Source organism: Conger conger, chromosome 14, assembly GCF_963514075.1.
Source record: "Conger conger chromosome 14, fConCon1.1, whole genome shotgun sequence".
Classification (NCBI taxonomy): Eukaryota; Metazoa; Chordata; class Actinopteri; order Anguilliformes; family Congridae; genus Conger; species Conger conger.
This window is the reverse complement of record NC_083773.1, coordinates 36,893,026-36,918,671: the sequence shown is the minus strand read 5'-3', so window position 1 is coordinate 36,918,671 and position 25,646 is coordinate 36,893,026. Positions and strand designations below refer to the sequence as shown.

The window sequence follows — 25,646 nt, the reverse complement described above, 5'->3', positions numbered from 1 at the left end:
CGCAGCTGCCGCCCGGTGCCTAATTGATGGATTACATCACGGCTTATTCCGCTGGACTTTTAGTTGCGACCGAGAAAGGATTGTTTTTCGAAACTTTCTCTGCTTTTCCCCAACTCAAGAGCAAAGTTGATTACACACAAACATCTCTATGTACTTTGTCCTTTCACAACCTGACACAGTGACCACCCCCGATGCTGTACCACACTATAAATTACTTCCACCCAACTGGGATTCAAATGCGCAAGCTTCAAGTGACAAGGCCAGGTTCTTAGCTGACAGACCATGGTATACCACTATTGCCTCAATATTGTGAGAACTCTTAGAACTCTTTTTCCCATACCCACCAGTGTGTTAAATCCCAGGAATTAATCGCCGCGCAATGCGTCTATCCCTATTACAGGGAGAGTGCTGACAAAAAAATAAGTGAAAAGCTATTTAATCAACCGAAATAATGACCTCTGAGCTCCGCATAGTAGTTACACTGTGTTACATGGGTGTAACCTCAGTGAATGTCTCGATCGTTAAAATAACGCCGGCGACAGAAGCACACAATTGTAATCTGTCAGCAAAGACAAGAGGCATTACAAAATGTACGCCTATTGAACAGAGGGGCCGTCTCTGTGGACATCACTCGTATTGCGGAATGTTGACGGAGTCACTGGTCGAACAGTCAGAAACCCAACGGACACAGAGATTAGTTGAGTATTTTCATACCGAATTCGTGTTTTTATTTTATTTTATAGCATTACCCCTTGTATCGTTCCCGTGTGGAAGATTTGGCAGCTTTTACAAAATACCGACAACGAATGCCGACGATTAATGTTCACAGCAACAATTCTAGACCTGCACACACACTGAAATGTTCAGTGTTAAAACTTCTCTTACAAACCAACTATCGTCCCTATTGGACTCATGCACAATGTTAGAATTGAATTGGATACTGAACATTTCACTGTGGGTTATTAGGCCTACTACTCCTACTGCTGCTAACAACAACAACAACAACAACAACAACAATCGACTAATAACAATACAATGCGACACATTCCAAATCGTTTATAGGAGAATACTGCTTTAACAGATATCCAGTTGGGTGCATTTGATTTAATAACTACTTATAAACATACAAACATTTTATCAATCCGCTCGTCCATTCATTGCTTCTCCACGTGCTTCGTTTACACAGGACTTGGCATGACGGTCAAGAAAAATCAGTTAAAATACTTTTGTATTTAATCGGCTAAACTAATGATCTTTCTCATCAAATATTAAAAACAGAAAATCAATTTGACAAACTACTGTAGACAAAATTAAGAGAAAATGATCCGCTCGTTTAATTAATAGTCCGGTCGATTTTTGTAAGCCTTTTTATTTATTTATTAATTCATGCATTCATTCAGACGCGTACATTATTTTGACTGACCTACAGACTACACACTTTAGGTTCCGGTTGGACTTGAATGGAGAGAACGTAATTTGCGCAATTGCGCAGTTGCTCTATTCAGCGCAGAATCCGTCCGGTCTAGATCCGACCAGGGCCTCAGCCGCAGTCGCGGAGAATCTTCACACATATCACAGCTCGACTGTGGGCTATAAACGAGAGAAAGAGACAGCGAGACGGAGGCACGGAGAGAGCGCCAGAACGGGCAGGTGCAAGGACCCGGGGGACAGCCGTATTCGCTGTATTCTCCTCACTCTCTTTCCCTCTCTCCCTCTCCATCAGTTACTGCTACTCAATTGAAGCCAAACAATCAGATCAGGATAGCTGTCGGCTGCCTTTAAATACTCATACACTGCAATACCAATGCGCGGATACTTGCAGCATACACAAACAACGAGTCTACGGACAGGCGGTGGGCATGTGAAATAAAGACCGTGAGAATGGATAGAAGGACCTACGCCGTAATTGTGTTACTGTTTCAGCTTCTGGACTTAATACGCGGACAGTTTTTTCCAGGTAAGTTTATCAGTTTACTCACTTTGCGTCACAATTCTAACTTTTCATTTTGCGTGGCCATTCGCGTTACACTGGAGCTCGAGATGCTCGTGATGTGGTTTGATAAAATATGTCGACTTTATGAGTTTATGCGTGATCCAAAACTTCAGCTAGTTCATTTTTGTACGGCGGATTACTTCGATGCGTCGCTGTCTTTCAGACCTACGCTGACACAATCATACAGAACACATTATCGTCTGAATATTTTTTATTAAATGACACAGAAAGCCAGTTGATATTTTACCGTTGCGATTGAGTCGTTACTAATTTAAGAAAAAAACAATACATTTTATTGGTGTGATGTTGTGCCAGTGTCTTAATGTTAGAATAGCCTGCTTGTATGTCTTTAGTAGACATCCTGTAAATGTGGTGTCGCAGTTCACATGCATTTTGCTGGACATTTAGAAAATGTAATGTGTGTGTGTCTGTGTTAAAAAGTGATTCGATACATGTAAACGTTTTTAATGTGAATATCTACACGATTTTTCTTTCATTATAAATGGGCGTGCGTGCGTTTCTAAAGTCGATCCAGTTTCCGTTTTTTTCTCTGTCAATCATCTGAAAAGTTTTTAGAGAAGAGTAAAGCTAGGATATTAATTTTTTAAACAATCGGTAATTCTGAATCCCGATTCTGGTTCTTTAGAGTTTATTTTTGAAATAACGTTGAAATCAAATGTGTGTTACTTACCGACGATATTTCACAGAATTGATTTTACAGTCAATAATATTCTTTAACTTCGCAAAACAAGTATAAACAATGACATGCATTTACTAATTGATTCACTGTCTTCAGGAAGATGAGAAATTCTGAAATTAGGAACTTTTCCAAATTGTATTTACATTTCATATTTATGTCTAACGGACTCGCCCATATAAATGCTCTTGATTTTTTTTTTTTTTTTGCACGCGACATTTCTCTTATTAACTTCACTGCTGTATTTTAGTTATATCGTCAGTATAACTCTTTTCTGCTGTACGCCGTGATCCTCTGTCCATACGCGCAGATATTCAGGAGGCAGCGCCAGCGAAGCAGTAATAGGGATTCTATTCTGCCAGTAGGTGGTGCTCTGGGTACGTTCTTTAATTTTCAGAAAGGCATTCCAAAGGTGCATCACTGTTGTGTCTATTGTCAAGCCGATGTTTTTTTTTTCCTGAGAAAGTGCGCGCTGTCGCTGAAAAAGCGTATTTATTATTTAAAATGTGTAACTAGGAATGTAATCTAGGTTTGAAGATACCAGTAGTTTAATTAATACTCGTGGTACGTGTTGCCAAATATTAATCGCAAATATTCACATTTGAGAATTTTCACGTTATTGTTTGGGACCGTAATTGAGTCTTGACCAAGAGAAAAGTAAATAAGTAAAAATTCAAGTCCAATCAGTTCGGCGTCTGATAGTTCTTGCCTAAGCACGCATGAGTCAACACCTGCTCGATTTAATTGCTTAGAGAACTTTTACTGTTCTAGTATCACGATGTTTGCTTTAAAAAAAAAAAAAGATCGTTAGCGCATTAATGTTGAAACATTAACATGTGCGGCTATGGTGTTTACATGGGATTTATATTACAGTTTGAAAAGTTTACTGTGATAAACGATGTAAATTGATTTGCCCTGCACTTGCCATTTTTTCATCAATCATTGACGAACAGCAGACAATGGGTCATCTATTGAAGGGATTAATTGGTATTTACTGTATATAACGCTGTAAATGCGTGTGGATTTGTCAATACTCTGGGTCGGTTATGGCCTGCGGTATTGACACTCCACAGAAATAGGTTAAACCAGCCCATCTGAAACCACCATGAACTTGCATACCGATATAAAAAGCAATTCAATCAGCGCACTTTTCCCCTAGATTCCAACTCTGCCACGGAGGTCCGTCAGTTCATCTATTGCGCTTTTCTAGGTACAGAAGGTGATAAGAGAAGGTCAGAATTTTGTCGCAGGGCAATTGCCTTGAGCATAGACCGGGTAACAGTGTTGTATTACTGTTTCAAGTATTATTTCACCCACCAGTTTATGCGCAGATGTCCTTACCATTCCTTGTTCAGGCCTGAAACTATTAATAGTCAGTTTGGACGCAGCTGTTTTTTAATGCAAAGCTCTTTGATCGTAGGGCCAGTGGTTTAAGATCAGAGGCGAGACTGTAATTTCACTGTGATATGGTAAACAAGTTTTTTTTTTTTTTTTTTTTTCGGTTTAAACTTGTATTATATTTCCAGCCTTTCTGTTAAAATGTAAAATAAGATATAATGATGGTTTGTAGCCTGAATACTTCAAAGACAACTGAAATGGAATAACCGAAAACTTCTGTACTGAAGGCATTAAAAAAATCCTTTTATAAGTGAACTGGTTTTTTCTCCGTATGTATTGGACTGTAACTCAGACAAACGTGAGCTCAGTGTTTCAGAGTACATAACATTATGAAATTATGGATTTGCTTACATATGGCAAAAAAGAGACTTGTGGAGTTATTTTGTTTGAAGTGAGCTTAGCGGGGTCAGTACAGAGATAAAAATGGACATAATGAAGGACATTGTGCGGATTGGGCTTGCTGTTGTGTCCAAGTGTGTCGGAGACTGATGCTTTCTCTCCGTCTGACCCTCCCATCGCCATTACGGAAAGCAGCTGGGCTAATTTAGTCTACACCGTGTTAGCCGCTTCAGTGGCCGGCCATTACTTCATCAGAAGTGGACACTGAAGGTGTGTGTGTGTGTGTGTGTGTGTGTGTGAGAGAGAGAGAGAGAGAGAGAGAGAGAGCGAGAGCGAGAGAGAGAGAGAGAGAGAGAGAGAGAGAGAGAGAGAGAGAGAGAGAGAGAGAGAGATCCAGCAAGATTATAACCACTGTACAGATAAATGGTACAATGTGTTTCCTCTTTCTTGCAAATATTACAATTACAGATAATAACTAAATGCCTTGAACAGATTATCTTTCTCTTGTTTTGTGCTTCCTTGCTTGTAGTCCTTAAACTCTGTCGGTTCCCGGTCCTCCAGACTCATCATCAGGGTTTAAATGCCACATTTCTCGGTGCAGAAACTTTCCCGTGCTGCTGTACTGTAAGCAGCTCATTAGATTCAGGGTTGGCGAATCGTGCCGCTTCGATCGCTTACTGTAGCGTTTCACGTGCAGGTTCAACCTGCGTACAGGGCGTGCGCGCTTGCGGCTGCAGCTGACGGCAAGCCTGTCAGTTTATATCTCAAACGCGTCGGGAGCTTTGCAATGAATTCGGTCTTTTCATATCTCCTTAAAGCGACATTTGGCTAACAATGGGAAGCGCTTTTAAAGGTCAGGAACGAACGGCATTGTGGAGTGCGCCCTCGCGCTCCGCCGTTAGCGGCTCGCTCCCCTGAACGACCGCGAGTTTCGACACTGTCGCCAGTGCCAAAGGTTCGTCCCCCTGCCAGAAAAGTCGCTTAGTATTCACCGAGCGTGGCGCTGACGGCTAAGCCAAGGCCGCTTCGCTGTCAATCTGCCGGCCCCTCATCAACTTCCCCAGGTTGGAGGAGACAGCCCACACACGCTGTCAACTGGGAGATTATTTATTTTCCAAGACTGATTTTTTTTCTCTCTCCAGGCTGGGATACCGTATTTATTTTGTCATGTGGGCCGCCCTGATATTTTAATCTAGTAGCAGACAAGCAGTGGGATAGTGTCACTCAAATACAAAATAAATAAATAAAGAATTCTGCTTTTTAAAACGAACGTGTCTATATGTGTGAGTGTGCTGCGTGTGCATGTGTGTGTGTTTGTGTGAGTGGGTGTTTGTGTGGGTGGGTGTTTGTGTGAGTGGGTGTTTGTGTGAGTGGGTGTTTGTATGAGTGAGGGTGGGTGTTTGTGTGAGTGGGTGTTTGTGTGGGTGGGTGTTTGTGTGGCTGGGTGTTTGTGTGAGTGGGTGTTTGTGTGAGTGTGTGTTTGTGTGAGTGGGTGTTTGTGTGAGTGGGTGTTAGTGAGGGTGGGTGTTTGTGTGAGTGGGTGTTTGTGTGGCTGGGTGTTTGTGTGAGTGGGTGTTTGTGTGAGTGTGTGTTTGTGTGAGTGGGTGTTTGTGTGAGTGGGTGTTAGTGAGGGTGGGTGTTTGTGTGAGTGGGTGTTTGTGTGAGTGGGTATTTGTGAGTGTGTGTGCATAGGAGCGAACGTGTGTCAGTGACTGTGGGAGTTTGTGTGAGTGTGCATGTGTGTCTGTGAGTGGATGTTTGTGAGTGTGTGTGTGTGTGTATGAGCAAATGTGTGTGAGTGAGTGTGGGAGTATGTGTGATTGAGTGTGCATGAGGGTATGTGTGTGTGTATAACAGTGAATGTCTCTGAGTGTGGGAGTTTATGTTAGTGTTAGTGTGAGTGTGAGTGACTGTGTGCCTCTGAGTGTGCGTTTATATACACTCAGTGAGCACTTTATTAGGCGTTTATTAGACTTATTTTTCAGACTTCTACTGCTGTAGTGTATCGACTTAGAGTAATGATGCGTTGTGCGGTCAGAGATGCTCTCCTGCATACCACTGTTGTAATGTGTGGTTATTTGCATTACTGTCACCTTCCTGTCAGCTTTGACTAGTCTGGCCCTCTCTGTCTGTCATTAACAAGGTGTCTGTCTGCAGAACTGCTGCTCACTGGATTTTTTTGGGGTTTTTTTGCACCATTCTTTGCAAACTCTAGAGACTAGTGTGCGTGAAAATCCCAGGAGCTCAGCAGTTTCTGAGATACTCGAACCACCCTGTCTGCCAGCAACGATCATTCCATGGTCAAAGTCACTTGGATCACTTTTTTCCCCATTCATGGTTGATGTGAACATTAACTGAAGCTCCTGACCCATATCCACATGATTGTATGCATTGCCACACAATTGGCTGATTAGATAATCGCATGAATAAGTAGGTGTAATAAAGTAAAAAATGTTCCTAATAAAGTGTATAAGTGAGTGCATGTTTGTGAGCACATGATAGGGTGGAAATCAAGTGGCTAAGCTTTGTCAGAATGTTGTCCAACTGCGATGAGCTGTAGTTTGTAATTCAGACCATTTTGTGAAATTATTTGTGAAAACACTGGCAGCCATGTTCTTATCTGCACAGATAGCAGCAGAAAGCAGAAATAACCCGGGGATTATTACCATGTTCATTTTCCTCGTAAGGATCAGGCCAATATTAATTGCATATCTACTGGAAAACACAAAGAGAATCCCCCATTCCGCATATCAGTGGTATTTAAGAGTAATCCAGTCATTTATAGTCACAGCTTGAGTTTTCAAGAGCCTGGGATTAACTTCCCCTAATGCCAACATTTTCTGGTGTTCATCACAAAAGGCGCGCAAACGGTTGCTTTTCGGTCGCTGCAAAGCGAGGTATCGCTGGTATCGCGGAGATTAACATGAATCTGGGGGCGGGAAGCGTTACTGGATCCCGGCGTTACTGGCGCTGACCGAGCGGAGGGAGATTGAGGAACAGCGGGAGGGAATTTGAAAGCACGTCAAACTCCAGGAAAAAGGAGTGGGAACAGGAAAGCGACGACATGGGTTTAGTTGTGAGAGAGGGCTGGCCTGTGTACCCTACGTAGGAGCGCAAGCATGAGAAACAGCAGTAAATGAAAGCAGGTGCGGAATGAGAAAGTAGCGGTTCTGTTGGAAAGCGGTAGAGCTTCGCCCAGCCGTTTGGGTTTAATCGATTTCATACGCGTGCCTTCTGATTGTGAGCCAGCCAATTAGCCGGCTTGATTATCCCCAATCTGCCCATTAGGAATGGTCTCGGTCGTGAGTGTGTCCTGGCGAAGCCTTGACTTGTCCCCCCCCCCCCCCCCCCCGCCGTTGCCAGGGAGCGGGGAAGCGACGTTTGACGGGCTGCCATTCACGGACCCGCTCAGGATTCTTCACGCTCCTGCGCTTTTCCGTGGCGGGAAGTCCGAGGTTGGAGATTTGCAGCCGGGGGTCTGCTTATCAGCGCGACTCTGTCAGTTAATACCCCACGCTTTCGCTATCTGCCTGACAGAACCTCCGCCTAAGTCAGGAGAGAGTCTCTGCTCAAGGTGTGAAACCGCGGCCGCTAAAACGGCCTTTAGCTTGCTAAAATAAAAATCTGTTAAAATACTAAATTAATGGTAAAATGTGTTCTTAAGTAAGTTTGTGGCTGTTTCGTTGGAATAACGTTGAGATGTGAGGACCGCACAACCTCTGACTGTAGAAGTGTGGTACATCAGGTGTCTTTTAGAAGGGCAAGATACATCATATAAGCTGTCAAATATGAGATTCAAAACAAATATTTAAGACTTCAGATACACTGGAGATAATTACATGTGTATTTTCATGATGAGAGTATTTTTTCCACATGATCATTGAAAGTAGGGTTTTATATCGAACATGGTGAAATGAAATACTGATAATGTTTCAATAATAATCATAATCAAGAAAATTTATAAAATGCGTAGCCTATATGTCAGAAATAGCTGCTGATGATTAGTTAACCGTAACCTGCATTCATTTGAATGCTAATTAATAATTCTCAGTGTGAAATGAGTTGAGGTGGTTTGCTTTTAATTAGCTCATCTTTAAGTGCATTTGCAGGCTATTTTAATTTTATAATTGAAAGGCTTCATTAAGGGTGTGGAGATGCAAATGCACTGTGATGACCATTAGTGATTTACAGATATACTCTTAGAGATAAATGTGCAGATATACTATCAGTGATAAATGTACAGATATATTATTAGCAATAGATGTACAAATATGCTATTAGTGATAGATGCACAAATATACTATTAGTGATAGATGCACAAATATACAAATATACAAATATATAGGGGCGACATGGCTCAGGCAATAAGAGCAGTCGTTCGATCCCCCGCCGGGGCTGTGTCGAAGTGTCCCTGAGCAAGACACCTAACCCCTAAATGCTCCTGACGAGCCGGTCGGCGCCTTGCATGGCAACCAATCGGAGTTGGTGTGTGAGTGTGTGTATGAATGGGTGAATGAGAAGCATTAATTGTACAGCGCTTTGGATAAAGGCGCTATATAAATGCCAACCATTTAACCATTTATACCGTTAGTGACAGATGCACAGATATGGTTTTTGCCAGTAAGATGTGCAAGAGTGATGTGAGAAAGGACCGTGCGGCACTGAGGAGATGTCAATTTCATCGGGACGTTTGATGGAATGCGCAGTATGGATCCTTACTCATACACAATCCCCCCAGAGCCGCCAGGCAGCCTGAGCTCTCCAAGCCGAACGCGACGGCTCACCCAAAGCGTTCACACCACCCGCGTCGGCGCACAGAGCCGGCGGAGGAGGAACGGTCTCGGTCCTGAAAGATTCATGAACGCGCGAGGGGTAAAGGGGAGCGGAGATTGATGCGCTGGGAATCGGTGGAGCACATCCAGAGATGAGCCGTAATTTGCCGGAGCATATCGCTGGCTGTTTGTGTTAGAGGCTGTAATCGACAGCTCAATGTCCCAGTCGAGCCAGAGAGCACTACACCGCTTCACACTACTGGAAGGAGGAGGAGTTTCTGCTTTGCTGATGTCACAATTCTGATGTAATCTCTGAACCAGTTTTATTAAGAATGGAAAATCATAGCTTTATACTGTGTTGCCTGATTTTGTAATATATTGGCAAAAATTCCATGTCCCACACTCTCAGAAAAAAAGGGTTTGTTGGCTTGTCTCTGTAGAGCAGTGGTAAAGAACCCTGTTCCTGGAGATCTACTGTCCTGTAGCTTAATAATAAGCACTCCGGCCCTAACAGAGCACACCTCATTCAACGGCTAGAGTAGGGCTGCCCAACCCTGTTCCTCTACTATAAATTTGGGTTGAAATGAAAACCTACAGGAGGGTAGATCTCCAGGAACAGAGTTGGTTACCACTGCTATAGAAGGAACCCTTTTTAGTTCTTCATGGAACCTTCTATCATAGGTGTGAGGTATGAAAGCTCCCAGACAAAGAACCATTTTGCCTGACAAAGAACCCTTTAACCAGATAGTTATTTTATGGAGTCACGAGGCTCCTTTTGGAACCATTATTTCTGAGAGTACACCATGTTCTGAACTTTCAAGTGTCCTTGTCCTTGAAGTGGTTTCTGCTTTGTGAAGAAGAAGAAAAAACACACAAACCAAATGTACTTGTGTGGGTTTATTAGATGTGGACTGATGGCTGCCAAATTGAGACTTATTGAGAGTCGGCTGCTATATTTGTTGAGGGAGCTTTATCTGAAAAGGCTTTGTCTCTGATGGTGGCTGGCCCAGATAGCTCATCTGCTGCACTGACAAGTTTCTGTCACTTTCAATAAGAAACTGTCAGAGGCTCAATCCCAACAATTTGGAAATCGATACATTTCTTTTTTAGGCTTATTGGTCTTCTGCTGCTGTAGCCCATCCACCTCAAGGTTGCTGTGTGTTCAGCGATGCTCTTCAGCATACCACTGTTGGAATTTGTGGCTATTTGAGTTACTGTCGCCTTCCTGTCAGTTTGAACCAGTCTGGCTCTTCTCCTCTGACCTCTCTCATTAACAAGGCGTTTTCGCCCACTGAACTGCCGCTCACTTTTGTTTCTCGCACCATTAAACTCTAGAGACTGTTGTGTGTGAAAATCCCAGGAGGTCGGCAGTTTCTGAGATACTCAAACCACCCCATTTTGAACCAGCAATCATTCCAAGGACAAAGTCACTTAGTTCACATTTCTTCTCCATTATGATGTTTGTTCTGAACAATGGCTGAACCTCTTGATTATTTCTGCACACTTTTATGCATTAAGTTGCTGCCACACAATTGGCTGATTTAGATATTCGCATTAACAAGCTGGTGTACAGATATACCTAATAAAGCGGTCACTGCGTGTATATAATACATAAAAATAAAAAACATCACGTTATTTCAGACTGTTGGCTTCTCCTTCTCTGTCAGGGCTGCAGTCTTTCATCTGCAGTTCTTCTTTGGCTGAAAATTTGCAAGGAATTGTGGGAGCCGTCCCTGCTGACCCTGTGGTTCGTTGGCTGTCCCGGCCTCTCTCTCTCTCTCTCCGTCTGCTGAAGCCGGAGGCGGGCGGGCGAGCGAGGCGTCCGCGGAGACGCCGGCGGTCTGCGGAAGATTAGGAGCGCGCGCCGTGTCATCCGCGACTCCCTCCCCGGCTCCTCCCGAGGGGGAGGTGCGACTGCACGGGAGACGCTGGCAGCGCTTCAGAGCTCGCCGCGGTTTGGAGCGAATTAACCGGAACCGGCCGGCCCGGACCCTCGCTCCCTCCCTCCCCTCCCCTCTTCCTCATTTTTACACGTTCCTTCCTTCCTCCCGTCCTCGGTCAGATCAGGAGCAGTTTGTCACGGAGCCGTTTAACAGATTGCCGTTAATTGAACGGAGGGTTCAAAGGACGACGGTGCGAGCGGGGAGGGTTAATTCGTAGCAAATTGCTTTTGTGTTTGACCGAGATGATTAGGCTGAAGAACGGCTCTTAAGTGCGTCCCGAACTTGAGCTAACAAGCTAACCCCCCCCCCCCCCCCCCCACCCCTTGTATTCCTGCGCTTTCCCGCAAGGTATGCGTCACGTGACCAGCTGTCGAGCTGCTCGGTCTGGCCTTCGCGCCAGTCGAGTGTCATTTCCACCAACGTGGGTCAGGCTGGCCTTTAGCACGATAGCGCTAATTCCGGAGATCAGATGGAGGAGGAGGTGGAGCTGGTCCCAGAATGCATCGGCGTTTGATCCCGGGGTCTCTGGGGGGGGTGCCTGTTCGGATGAAAGGATTACCCTACACCCCCCTCCCCAATACTCACCAGCAGACTTGTGTTCTGGTCCATTTAGACTAAATCAACCCCTACAGTCAGTTATTTCCACATTAATTAGCGCACGGATCGTTCCCGCTCATTTCAGAAGCAGGCTGAACTCCTGTCTGTGGAAGTAGGACCCGACAGCGCCAGTGGAAATTTGTCTGCTGTTGTTTTGAAGGAAAATCATTTTAATTTGCATGCTTTGAAGATGCCACTGCGATCTATCAGAATGTTAATTTGACAATTTGAGCTGCTTCATCAAAGTAGCTCACCCACAAACTGGATGGACCACCTTTTGATTAAATGCCAAGGAGGTCTGGTGAACAATATGTCTTACAAAACATTTGTACAAATGCATTTTACTAAAGCTGCAATGAGATTATTACTGTATTACTGTATTTATGTATTTTCTGCCCTAATATTAGTGTTCATTTGTTTGTTGCAGTAAATAACCGTGGATTAATTTCCCACTGTTATTTATTGCATTATCATTGCGAGTCTCAAACTCTCAACACTTGGAAAAATCTAATTTCAATAGATTACTTCTGTGACTGAAAAATGGAATTAAATTATGAAGGCGCTCATCCATGTTTTGCATGTCTTGGTAAATATCCCATTAGTTAGGTTACTTCATTTTTTTACAGCAGCATTAGACCCGGACATTTCCACCACAGAAGCCTCAATGAAACTACGAAAGAGAAAGTAAACAGGGAGAAATGTGAATGAAAACCAGAAATGTTTAACCCAAAGCATCAAGCACTATTAGAGTATATACCATTTCCATAAGGGTAGGAACAGTAGACACTTTAGATATCTAGATGGGCTTTAATTGAAATGGACAAATTACAGTCCACTACAGTGTATCAATGCCATACCATTTTTGTTGGTTGTGGCTTGGTTCTATTTTTCTCGGAGAGATTCAGACTTAAGTGAATATCTTTCTCACGGAAGTAGGGATGAAGGAGAGGAAGCACTCAAAGGGTGTGGTCGTGTTGCACAAAGTTTGAATCATGAACATAAGAGCAGATACTGAAGATGTTGCTGTTGCTAATCAGTGAAAATTAGGCTGCCGGGTGCGGATTTGATTATTTCTCCCTGAGATCTTCAAAACAGCTGTGTGTCTGATTGAAAAACTTTGGGCTCTTTCCAATCACTTATTTTTCACCTCCTATCTCCTTGTCCTTTGCCTTGTTCCTGTGTTTGAACTGCACTTCGTTGTACGTCGCTCTGGATAAGAGCGTCTGCTGAATGCCTTGTAATGTTATGTAATGTAATGCCTGACCCTGAAATCGATTGAGGTCCGCCATCTCCAACCTTCTAAGAGCAAGAAGTTTGGAGGGTCCTGAACTTTTCTTGAGCACGGACACATGAGCACATCCTTTGTGGAAGTATTTTTTCCAGAAAGCTTGATGTATAAATGATCTGTGGATCCGCCTCTCCCTATCTGCTACGCTTCTGCCACGTCTGCAACTGACGTTTGAAGGAGCAAGGACATTCTATTTGCTGAATTCACATTTTCTTGATTCCCACGTCTTCACTTCCTCTTCTTGGAATGGAAGATGGAGGTGAAATATAAGCCTTGGGAAAGAGAACATTGCCTCCATGTTTGTTGCCGTGAGGAAAGCGAGGAGGTGAGGTGAGAAGGGGTCACGTCCCAGTAGGGTTCAAAGGTCAAACTGTGCCCGTTAAGAAATGTTAAGAAAACGGGACGATCTGTCAACAGGAGTCCTGACAAACATCAGGATTTCGGAATGAAATTCAAATTCATAAAGTGGTTGGTGCAAGTTTTCCTCTGGGCAGAAAGTGTGGTTCACCCCCCCCCCCCCCCTCTTTCGGAAGTTGTTTTGTCCAACTTTAAGTTCGTTACGGAGGAAAGGCACAATGAAATGGTAATGAAGAAGAAAGAAAGAAGAGAGATGACTGATGGGAAAACATGGTACTCCACCGCTGCTTGCTCGGAGAAGCCAGCTTTACTGTCGACCAGACACTCAGGATTTGGGCAAAAACAAAAAACGTTTTTTTCCATTTTTTAAGAGCTGAGGCGAAAGGTAAACTCAGGCGAGAACTTCTTCCTCCAGAGCAGCAGCCCTCTTCTATAGCCTTTCACTCAGACGCAATACACCCACTCATATCAATAAGTCTCTTTATGCATATTAATGTGCCAATTATGATCGCTTCCACCTTGTTGATTCCTCTCTCTGTAAAAAAGCACATCTCTGAGTCCCGCCAGATTAATATTCCACCTCATTCATTACAAAGAGAATCCGTTAGGCCAGTTCCACTGGTAAAGCGATGATAAAGCCCTGTCAGTTTACATGTATCGAGGGCCGCCAAAGGCCGTTCTCCCTCCCGGTTCTCTTTTAATTTCACTCTTTTGTTCATTCTCTCTTTGTCCAGGACCGTGCGCATCAGCTTCATCATTTTTTGTTAAATTAAACTAAACTGAAGGGGATTTGAACATGATGGATGAAATGACTGTTTAAGTCGACAGCCCGCGCTCGTGATTGCGCTGTTCCCGATATCCTGGAAACCGCTCTTCTATGAAAGCCGAAATTAGCATTGGCAACTCTATTACACCCGGAGCCGCCTTTGCTATTTCCGCAGAAACGATCATGCTCGCGCTTTATTCCAGCGTACCGTCGGGCCTTGTGTTAAACAGAATGGAAAAAAGCTCTAAAAGGCTTTGAGACGGTGTGCTACAATAGCCTCTATAAATCACTACCTGCACTCTTTTGACCTTTTTAGAAAACCCAAAGGCTTTTAAACCGAGCCCTGTGTGGGGAAAACCAAGAGTGTTGGCTTATAACAAAGTGAAATGTTTTATATTGTCAGCTCGTACTGCCCTGCTGAAAATTCCAGTTACGACCACTGGTTTAAGCTAGTTTAAGATGGTTTAAGCTGGGTTTTTGATACTTCTAGTTGGTCTGTGGCTGGTCAAAGCTGGTTAATCTGTTAGAATAAGATGGTGGTCAACTAGCAGGCTACCTGGCTATATACTGTAGGCTGGTCAGTCGGCAAACAGTTGGTTGACCAGCTAAAAGTGTCCAAAATACAGTTTAAACAAACTAGACCAGCTTTGGCTGGTTTAAGCTGGAATTTACAGCAAGGTGTTAATTTACTAGTAGACTACACTTATTTTATGTGCTTAACATAGGCCTGAATCCAGTCAACACCTGTTCTTAACTTTGGCCATTAAATGTAACGGAGATATAAATATCTTCACAAACAATACATCGCAAATAGTTCAATCTGCTGAACTATTTCTGTGAAGAAAATAAATGAACACTCCACTTATTTTGAAGTGAGAGATAAGGACCGATGCTGATTGAATTCTGAGCTAAGCCTTCCAGAACTTGTAGCTTGGTCAGATAAGCTGTGCCCTAGGCTCTTGAAGGACAGTGTCCCAGTTTCCTGAAAGACTCGAGTGATTCTTGTGACTGTTTTGATCATAAAAAGGACAGTCAACAGTCTTCCTAGTATGCTGATTCCCTGGGAGAGAACATACTGTACAGCTAATTATCACATTTGTAACTCTGCAATCCTCGTGCATCAAACAGAGCTGAGTGTTTGTGTGTGTGTGTGTGTGTGTGTGTGTGCGTGCACGTGTGTATGGGTGTTTATGTGCCTGCTCGTGTGTTTGTGTGTGTGTGTGTGTGTGTGTGTGTGTGTGTGTGTGTGTGTTTGTGTTTGTATTTAAGCCTTTCTGTGTGTGTGTGCGTGTGTGTGTGTGTGTGTGTGTGTGTGTGTGCGCGCGCACTCTCACTTAGGCATGTGGGAAGTCTTACTCACCAGTTTGACGGATCTCAAAATAAAAGGAGTGTAACAAACGCCAAAGAATGCAAATTTCATCAGGCGACAAAATCCGCCCACCGGATTTCGGCAAGGTTTTTCCTGCCTGCCATATGCGTATCCGTATGCATGGAAACCTGCTGATGGGAAACCACTATTCCAGCTACAGGCAGGAGCTCCGTGCGCACTCATGGAAACTGACTCAGCGTGCTCTGCGTCATCTTTCCGCTGCAGTTCGCCAAATTCTACAGTGATGCGAACATTTGGTTCAGTTTCTGACGCATCCCGCATCCAAAATGACATTTATTTCGCATGCGGAGGCGAATGCTTTCTGGGAATGGCTGCATCCTTCGCTATTCTCAGCAGCTGTAAGCGTACAGGTGTCCGCACCTTTGACACCTTTAACTTTGAAGCCAAATAAAGTTGCCTGTCTCCAGAAAGGAGGTGGAGTTTAGTGATGTCTGCCATTTTCATTGGCCATGAGTTGACATTTTTCATCCAGTTGATACCTGGGTTTTTATTATAAATATAAATATTAAAAAGTAATTGATAGATAGCAGCAATGGCAATACAAACTGTTCATATATAAAACAGACTAGGTTTAGTTGCCCTTCTTTGAACCTTTCCAAGTGCGTCTATATCTGGACTGCACACACTAAGAGTCAGATTCATATGCATAAAGATGCTGGCTGACGGGTTGGTGCGGTCGCAGTCTGCCTGAAATTAACGTCTTATTTATGAAGGCTACAGTTCATTACGCAATCAGTGAATGGGACTGCCTACAAACCACATTTTGTGAAAGAGGCAGAATTTAAACGGCACAGTTAAAACACGCGTTTAGTGCATTGAATATCTTCACTGCACGTGGCAATATCCATGCATCAACTGCCACGTAAAAAGCATATCTAGCGCATATCTGTCCATATGCAAGCTGTGGTGGCTTGTGTCCTTTGAACAACATGCGGGATGTAACGTTGGAATGAGCTTGACGATTGCCGGTTGGGAATGTTGTGTCAGAGGTCCCATGACATATTTTATGAAATATAAAGAAACGCAATTGTTTGTATGGCTAGGTGTTTATTACCCCGTTTGTTTTTGGTGGATAACTAATCAAAACAAACACACAACCCTGTTTTCATCAATTTCACGAGTGAATAGCAGTTCTGCAGACAGAAACGCCTTGTTAATGAGAGACGTCAGAGGAGAATGGCCAGACTGGTCAAAGCTGACAGGAAGGTGACAGTAACGCAAATAACCGCACATTACAACAGTCGTATGCAGAAGAGCATCTCTGAACACACAACTCTCTCTCGCAAGTGGATTGGCTACAGCAGTAGAAGTTTAAAAAATAAGTCTCTCTGAGAGTATGTCAACATTATTCTGCCTTTTATGTACTGCAGCAACACAATGCTTAGACCCTGATAAGCTTGATCAATTACAGTACAACTCCCAGGTGAGTTACTAATGTATGCCCATGCCTCTACCAGATGCAGTGCTCTGGGTCTTTCAAAAGGTCCACATCGGTGTGAGGTACTGATGACTTCAATCATATGCACATTAATTATATAATTTCTCCACACCTGACTTATCCTGCATGCTAATCCCTGCAGTTCAGCATGGTTGTCTGTGAAAGAAACAAACGAATTTCTCTGTTCAGTTTGTCTGTGCAATTGATTAACAGTGTTTGCGTGAAACATTTGTTCTTATTCTTTGGTCTGTGACTGTTGTGGGCGTCAGTTCATTGCCCCTCCCCATGTGCTGGCGCACCAATCAGAAATTCAGAACGCGTCAAGGATTCCACTCAGTGCACAGTCACATTACAAGCTGAGGATGTAACGAAGAACTTCAGAAGCGAGTCAGTGAAGATAAGCCGAGAAAATAGTGTGTTACAGATGTCATTCTCCTGGCGGTTTTTAAAGTTAACGTTTTTTGAAAACGTTCTCCGTGTTCGATGTAGTTTTTTTACATAACAAATACATTTTTCTGATGCTTCTCACTTTGGTTAAACCTTTCAGAAAATGATTGAGGGCTAGGTGCACAATTAAATGAACATGCTCTTGCCTACACTCTGGCACTGCATTGCAATTTTTAAATTGATAGAGTACTTTTAACATTAATAGAGTTAAACTATTGCCACATTGTCCCTGGTTGCCTCTTAGAGTTAATTTAATTTTCCCGTGTGCTTGTTTGTATTGCGAATACCTACCGTGCACTGATGGCCAAATATGGTTGGAAATATTAAATTACTATATAGCATTTGAAAGCTCTGAGGCACAAATATTGAATTTTGTTAACTTCATAACGAATTAATAGTTTTATTCGAGAGCATGCACAAAGCTATTAATTAATTGGTACACTGTTGTGAACTTTAACAGTCATTAGGTAGATGAGAAGTGTTGCAAGATCCCTGGCTTTATCCAATACGACCCTGCTAGTAAACGTAACGTGAAATAATCTGGTTTATCTGAGTTATAGTCGCTTTCATTATATCCTCGCCTCATTTTCTTTATATCTGAGTGTTTTCTTTCACACTAACTCGTTTGTTGGAAGCGGAGACGGACTGGCCTCACGTCGGTGGTTAATGTGATTTATTGTCATTATTATCGAGCCTGACAGCTTTTAGCTGATGGAATAGGCTTCACGTTGCGGGCTTTGTTAGTGTCTACGATAACAACTTAGCCCAACTGACCTACAGCTAAGATGCCCAGCCCCATACCGAAACCAAGGAGGGAGTGTTGCCACTGCTTCGACGCGTGATGCATTTTAAAGGCCCGGCAACGCACCTGTTTAACAGTCTAATTTATTACAGAGACACAAGTACGTTCCCCAATCATTTACCTCAACGCGCCAACACATTTGTCTGAATAAAAATGGGTGCTATAAAATTTTAAAGCGTCGCACAAATCTGTCAAGAGTTTGTCTAGACTCGAGGGCCGTCATCCAATAGAAGCTTTTCCGTCTTACCAAGCAAGGGTTTCTTAAGTGCGTGCGCTGTGATTTGGGACACACCCACTCTGAGGTGTGTACGGATATTGGCCAGTGTGAGTTAGGAAGGCAACTCGGCAAGCGTGCGATAAATAACTGTAGCTCGTTCGGTTTAATATTCATCTCTCTGTTTTATGGACTGCTCCATAGGAATAAAAAATAAATAATAAAGCAGACGACCGCTACCTCGGAAAAATAAAGAAGGACATTAGTGTGTTTCAGAGCGCCGTATTGCTATCCGCGGTGCTGCTCCATTTGCGCCTCTGCTCCGGTGAGAAACGTTTCGCTGCGTTGCGTGCCTCGGCTTCCCCTTCGCCCCTCGTTTCTCTCGCCTTTGCCCCGATTTTTAAAGCCATTTTTCCTCTCCCTCCGTGGCGGTTAATAGGGTATGAATAAGCCGGTAAACCCCGTGCAGGCTCGCGCTCCACTCCGGCGCATATTATTATCATTACTGTCATCGTTGTCATTATCATTACCATCATCATCATCATCATCATCATCATCGACGCTACGATCGAGGCCTGCCAATCGCTCACAGCCCCTATGCCTCAGGATCAGCGAGGTAGTCTGAACGCATATCTATGGTTTACTGGCTCATGCCGCCATTTTATTTTATTTATGTGTTGGTTTGTTGGTTTGTTTTTTTGGAACTTACCCAGTGCTGAAGAGGTAAAGGTTTTGACTGCCCTACAGTTCACATTGCTCTTGCTCGATGGTAATTCTGTTCAGGCATGCATGCAGTCAGCACCCGTGGGGCCCTTAGACCTAATTCAGCAGTGAAAATGACCTGGCACTCTTGTGTCAATATGGAAGAGAGGACCAAGAGGACACATTTAAATCTGTTAAAATATTTTAAATCAACTAATGAATACGTATCTGGCTGTCTATCTATCCTATCTGTGTCTGTCCCTCTCTGCCTGTCCTTTGTGTGCCTGTGTCTGACTCTGTGTGTGTCTGTCTCTATCTGTGCATATGTCTCTGTGCATCTGTCTGTGTGTCTGTCTCTGGATATCTGTGTGTCTGTCCCTGTGTGCGTCTGTCTATCTGTGCATATGTCTCTGGGTGTCTGTCTGTCTATCTGTCCCTGTCCATGTGTTTGTGTGTGTGCCTTTGTCTGTCTCATTTTCAAATTCAAAATGCTTTATTGGCATGAAATTCATTGGTACTGTAAATATTGCCAAAGCGTACACACAGAAACAGGAACAGGAATAGTGATGTACGTATTAGAACATGAATACGAACAACACTGTCTCTCTTTGTGTCTGTCCATCGGTCCGTGTGTCTGTCTATGTCTGTCCGTCTTTCTGTCATGCTTTGGCTTCATAGGTGGCTGTTGTGAGATCAGAGTATTCAGCCTGTCAGAGTGTCCTCAGATCCCTCTCCTCTCTCACTCACCTGAGTCTCTGTCCTTCTCTCTCTCTGCTCCTCTCTCACTCACCTGAGTCTCTGTCCTTCTCTCTCTCTCTCTCTCTCTCTCTCTCTCTCTCTCTCTCTCTCTCCCTCTCTCTCTCTCTCTCTCTCTCTCTGTGCCAGCATCTCTTTCAGTGGCAGTTTCCTCCCTAACGAGCGTGTAATTGCTGCAGTTTTTCCGAGGCGATGTTCCGTGCCCTCTTCCGGGCGGCCCACGGACGATCCTTCTCTTGCCAGGTTCACGGAGAGGAACCAAAGGGAACGCTCCGAACCACACACAGTGTACACCTGCAGAATCTGCCCTGCCGAGACCCAAAATGGCTGCTAATATCCAACCAGGCAAAATGTGGCAAACTGAATTTTAGAAATGTGCGGATGACAACCGTGATTTCGGAAAGTCGTTGACCCTAACATTATCCGTTGCGCTTACCAGTCAGGTAATTGTTTGGAGCGATTGCATACATTCTCAGAAAGGCAAACACAAACACGATCCATACTTTAGATTTCCCCCTAAAATGTCGAAAGTATACCCAATATAATTTACTATTGACAGAGCGTAGCGGATTTAATGGGTCTTTTCGGAGTGCGGCGTTGTTTATTTGAGCTTATTGCAGCGTGGGATGAAATCTCACATCTCTGAAAAGATCTCGCAGATGAAGGGTGAATAGGTTGAGTCATTGCAGAGTGTGGAGTTCCTTTCTACCAACTGTTACACAGAGCTTTAAAAGGATGAGTAAACGAACAGGATCAAATAATGTGTGTTTTTGACACCGTCTATGAATGACTTGTGATGAATTTCATTATGACGTATCAATAACTCCTGATTTTATTTCACCGCCATTTGTTAATAGTCTTTATGCTTATTCTACAATTATGTCCAAACATTGATAACTTCACTCAGAGGTTTATGAAAATGTCAGCATGAATTATGGATTTGAGGTTGAGTCATTGGTGTTTTCTATAAAATGAATACATGCATGGTACTGTAAGTGATTTGTATGGCATTTTGCCCTGTCTGTACTGTATCTGTATGCATGAATAAATCCAGTATAAATATGCATGTAAAACTGACTTGGAAAAAATTAATTGGGGATATTTTCCCCAGTAGGGAATGCAGGTGCTGAAGGATAGAGATTTGTGTGTGTGTGTGTGTGTGTGTGTGTGTACACATTTCAGTGGGTGTGCAGAGTGTGTCTCAGTGAGAATGGAGAGTGTATCTCAGTTAATGTGCAGAGTGTGTGTATGGGTATGGCGTGTGTGTGTGTGTGTGTGTGTATGGGTATGGAGTGTGTGTACTTCAGTGGGTATGGAGTATGTGTGTGTGTGTATGTGTTTCAGTGGGCATGGAGTGTGTGTGTGTTTCAGTGAGTATGGAGTGTGTATTTCAGTGGGTATGGAGTGTGTGTGTGTGTGTGTTTCAGTGGGTATGGAGTGTGTGTGTGTTTTACTGGGTATAGGGTGTGTATGTGTGTTTCAATATTTGGCAATATTTGACAAATTTTGCTACAACATTTGTGACAACATATTAACAATCCAAAAAGATCTGGTAGAGTAAGAAGGATCAGTATGTATAATCCAGCAAACACAATCCTGTTACAATATACACATACAACCAAAATGAGGTTAAGAGTGCAGAAACTTATTGAGAGGGTTTCTCTCACTCCCTCTCTCTGTCTCTCTCACTCCCTCTCTCTGTTTCTCTCTCTCCCTCTCTCTCTCTCTCCCTCTCTCTCTCTCTCTCTCTCTCTCCGCAGTATCCCTCCGTCTCTTGCAGTCTAGTGGGGGGGTGCGGAACAGTTGTTCATACAGCATGTGTTTTTTGCTCTAGTTCTGTCTCGGGGTTGGTGCCGGTCTGGATCTCCTGGAAGGCATAGGCATGCTTTGTGAGATGAGCGTACCGGACACGCGACCCCAGGGGCTGCTGGGTAAACTGGGTCACGGTAACGGGTTGCCCGGGGAAGGTCGCGTGGCCGGCCGTGTCAGGTGCGCGCCTCGGTCAGCCGGGCGGAAGCAGGGCGGAGCGGCTCAGAGCCGCCGGGAACGTAGCCAGACACAGTCGCTCAGCGAAGGCTGATTCAAACGCAAACTGAGACGCCAGGAAGCAGGGTGTCGAATTGTCACACCTCCACCTGCCGCCCCTCGGAGAATCTGAGCGGTGGCTAAGCTGCGCGTCCCTGGTGTGGTCTTTACTCCTTTGTTAGAGTGTGTGAGGAATTGCTGGTTTTCCACCCTCCCTTTACCTGGGAGTCAGGTCTGAAGACAGTCTGGCCAATCAGTAGCACTAATTACCTGGGAGAAAAGAAAACCAGGGCTGGATTGGGATTCCAGGGCCAGAGTTGATGATAATCCCTGCTTTAAGACCTGGGCCTGTGTGTATGTTTGGGCAGACAGTGTGTGTGTATGTGTGTGTGTATGTGTGTGCATGCATGTGTGTGTCTGGGTAGAGGCAGGTAATGTATCAGATATCCTCTTTCCCTTAATTGCTTTATAAAGGTCGCAGGCCTTTATTTGCTGTGTGTTAGTGTTGCTATTGTCCTCATTAAGATACAGAAGCAATTGTAAGATACAGGAACAGTTGGCTTCTTTTGGAAAAATAAAACAGCCCCCCCCTCCCATAAGGTAATGGGCCCAGCGGTGCACATGGAGGCTCTTTGCATTCCAAACCTATTTGTTCTCATTACTGCTCCTTCCTCAGGGCCTCCACCCCAGGTCTCGCGCTGCAAACGAGCCCTGTCTCGCACGAGCAGTGCAGAGGGAAGGCTTTAATTAATGAATTAATTAATACGCTGGTCTAATTACTGTATGCCCGTCGGGCACGGTGGGGAATGGAAGCCGGTGGCCGACTGGAGTTCATTTAGTAATGATCTGATTTAGCTATATATCATGAAGCCAGTGTGAGGCGACGCAGGGTGTGAAGATCAGTGCCGACACAGGAAGTGGAGAGTTGCACTGACGCAGGAAGTCGCACTGACACAGGAAGAAGGGGACAGCTCAGACAGGAAGAGGAGAACAGTTCAGACAGGAAGTGGAGAACAGCCCATTCAGGAGTAGTGGAGAACAGCTCATTCAGGAAGTGGAGAGTCACACTGACACAGCAAGAGAGGGACAGCTCAGACAGGAAGAGGAGAACAGCTCAGACAGTGGGTGGGACCACTCTAACACAAGACAAGGATAGTAGCTCAGTTGTCCTTTTTCTAAAAATCCTGAAGACGTTTATCGTCTTTTTTTGTCTGCCTCTTCGTGGCTCATCATTAACAGAGTTTTGTGGAGCAGAGCCACTGAGGGCATTCTGTCTCCTTTCATTTTGTGAGACGGATGACTGCATCTTCACTCCCACTGTAAACTCCAGTGTGGATGTCTGAAATTTGAACCTCTGTCTCTGTTAATTGGAAACCAGAGGTGTAAAAAAAAGGCATATCAATGTCAGAATACTAAGATGAGCATGGGAATCCTAGAGGGGGAAATTATTTTGAACACACACACACGCACTCTCTCACACTCAGAGACACAGACACTCAAAGACAGACAGACAGACACACACACACAAACACCCCCCCACCCCACCCCCACACACACACACACATACACACACACTGAAATACAGACACACAGAGACACACACACAGCGTACACAGACACAGACAGACACGCACACGCAGCATTAGAGTGCTAGGGAAGAGGAACAGGTGCTGTTCATTCAGAGAGCGTCATGCGGTGGTTGTGCTGGGGGTAGCTTCAGATGAGGAGAGTCTGATCTAATTCATCACAGCTCAGGTGTGTCTCTGTGTCTGGATCTGAGCGCCCACCTCCTGTCCCTAGTGGGTGAGCCTTTTATTTCTTCCCATCTTCACAGCGGGAGAAATCGATCTGCGCGGCTGCTCGGCAGTTTTAGCTCAGCCCTCGCATGCTTTCGCACCTTTGTCCCTCCTGCGATTGGCTGTAGAAGTGGCTCTCAATCCTCTATCCGACCTGTGATTGGCTGTTGAATTGACACTCGCACCTCTGCCCCTGCTGTGATTGGCTGTTGAAGTGACAGTAACACCTCTATCCCTGCTGCGATTGGCTGTTTCAATGTCATTCGGACCTCTGAGGTCCCTGGTGAGGTCACCTCCTCGGACCCCACCCAGAACATGAGTCCGTCAATCATCTCTCTGGACGTGTCCCCTCCAACAAGCATAGCTCTTGCTCTAATTCCAGCTGTTCTCCGTCTTGATCTCTTGCAGTCCTTAAATCTACCAGCAGCCCCTTCAGCCCTCCCGCCTGCGTGCTCAAACACCACCGCTCAGGCGCTGGGTCCCTTTTCAGGAAACGGTGGCGTTGTTCTCTCGTGACCTTCCCGGGTTCTCTCTCTTGTCCTTGGCGTTAACGCTCTGCATTGTGCCGCTATGCTACGGGGGCTAATCGTTCCGCAGCGCAGCGTATTAACGTCCATAGCAGAAACGGCAGTTGTTAGCATTTCAATGCAGTGAAAAGGTGAGGGTGCATTAGCATATAAATTAGCTGGAGAAGAAAAGCGGGTCTCCTTTGTGCAGTCGGTACCTCGGTGGGGTGGAGAAGCAGTCTTTCCTGGGTTGATATTCACTACGGTTCTCCTCAAAGTCGCACTCCTCATCGTGATGATCACCTCCCAGCATTCCTCAGGCTGGTTTTTATAAGCGTTGAGGATAGCGCAAACCCGGCTCTTTTGTGAGTCGCGTGGCTGTTCTAGTGATTGGCATACAGTGGAGTGCTTGCAATTAGGGGTGGGACCCTTTACTTCAGTGAATGAGTTCTCGCGAATACTCAGTGGCAGCTTCTTAAACGGTTGGGCGAGTTTCTTAAACGGTTGGCGCTATCAAAACTAAAATAAAAAAAAATGAACATTATAGTATGTGTGCCTATGTGTGCCTGTGTGGAACATGGGTTTTTCTGTCCACTCACCGAGCACTTTATTAGGTATTTATTAGACTTATTCTTTTAACTTCTACTGCTGTCGCCTATCTGCTTAGAGTTATGATGTGTTGTGTGTTCAGAGATGCTCTTCTGCATACCACTGTTGTAATGTGTGGTTATTTGCATTACTGTCACCTTCCTGTCAGCTGTGACCAGTCTCTCATTAACAAGGCGTTTGTGTCTGCAGAAGTGCTGCTCACATTTTTTTCCCATTTTGATGGTTGATGTGAACATTAACTGAAGCTCCTGACCCGTATCTACATGATTGTCTGCATTACACTGCTGCCACACAATTGGCTGATTAGATAATCGCATGAATATGTAGGTGTAATAAAGTAAAATTTTTTGTAATAAAGTACTTGGGAAGTGTATATTTGCCCACTTGCATATCGTATGTGGTGTATTCAAAGGCAAATGACAGAGAACAGAGAATCAAGACTAGATACTGAAAGCTTTCTTATACCTGCAGTAAAGAAACACATGTGAATCCATTTGTCCCAAATGTTATGGTGCACTGAAACAGGGGGTCTATTCTATGCATAAAAACTGCTAATTTATTCTGGGTGAAACCAAAATGTACAAAAATACTACTTTAATAAAAACTGAAAATCAATAAAAGAAAAGTGAGAAAAAAAATTATGTATTTGTCCCAAGACTTATGGAGCTCACTGTTTATATAGATGAATGATTGCTTTAAATTCTGTATTCATTTCAGCCTGGCTAATTAAATGCCAGCTAACTAATGATTGAGTCTGTTCACTCAAACGCACTTAAATTAAAACAGAATAATTGAGTTTCATTGAGTATGA

At 44.1% G+C, this 25,646-nt stretch overlaps 1 protein-coding gene across 1 annotated transcript in view; it reads left to right on the top strand.

Annotated features, from left to right (window-relative positions):
* The first annotated feature begins 1,841 nt into the window (after positions 1-1,841).
* ptprt (protein tyrosine phosphatase receptor type T) overlaps positions 1,842-25,646 on the top strand; it is a 323,151-nt gene continuing 299,346 nt past the window's right edge. Inside the window, exon 1 of the mRNA XM_061219124.1 lies at positions 1,842-1,957. Within this exon, the coding sequence (XP_061075108.1) occupies positions 1,882-1,957 (76 nt within the window). The 5' untranslated portion in view covers positions 1,842-1,881. The remainder of the gene's footprint in view (positions 1,958-25,646) is intronic.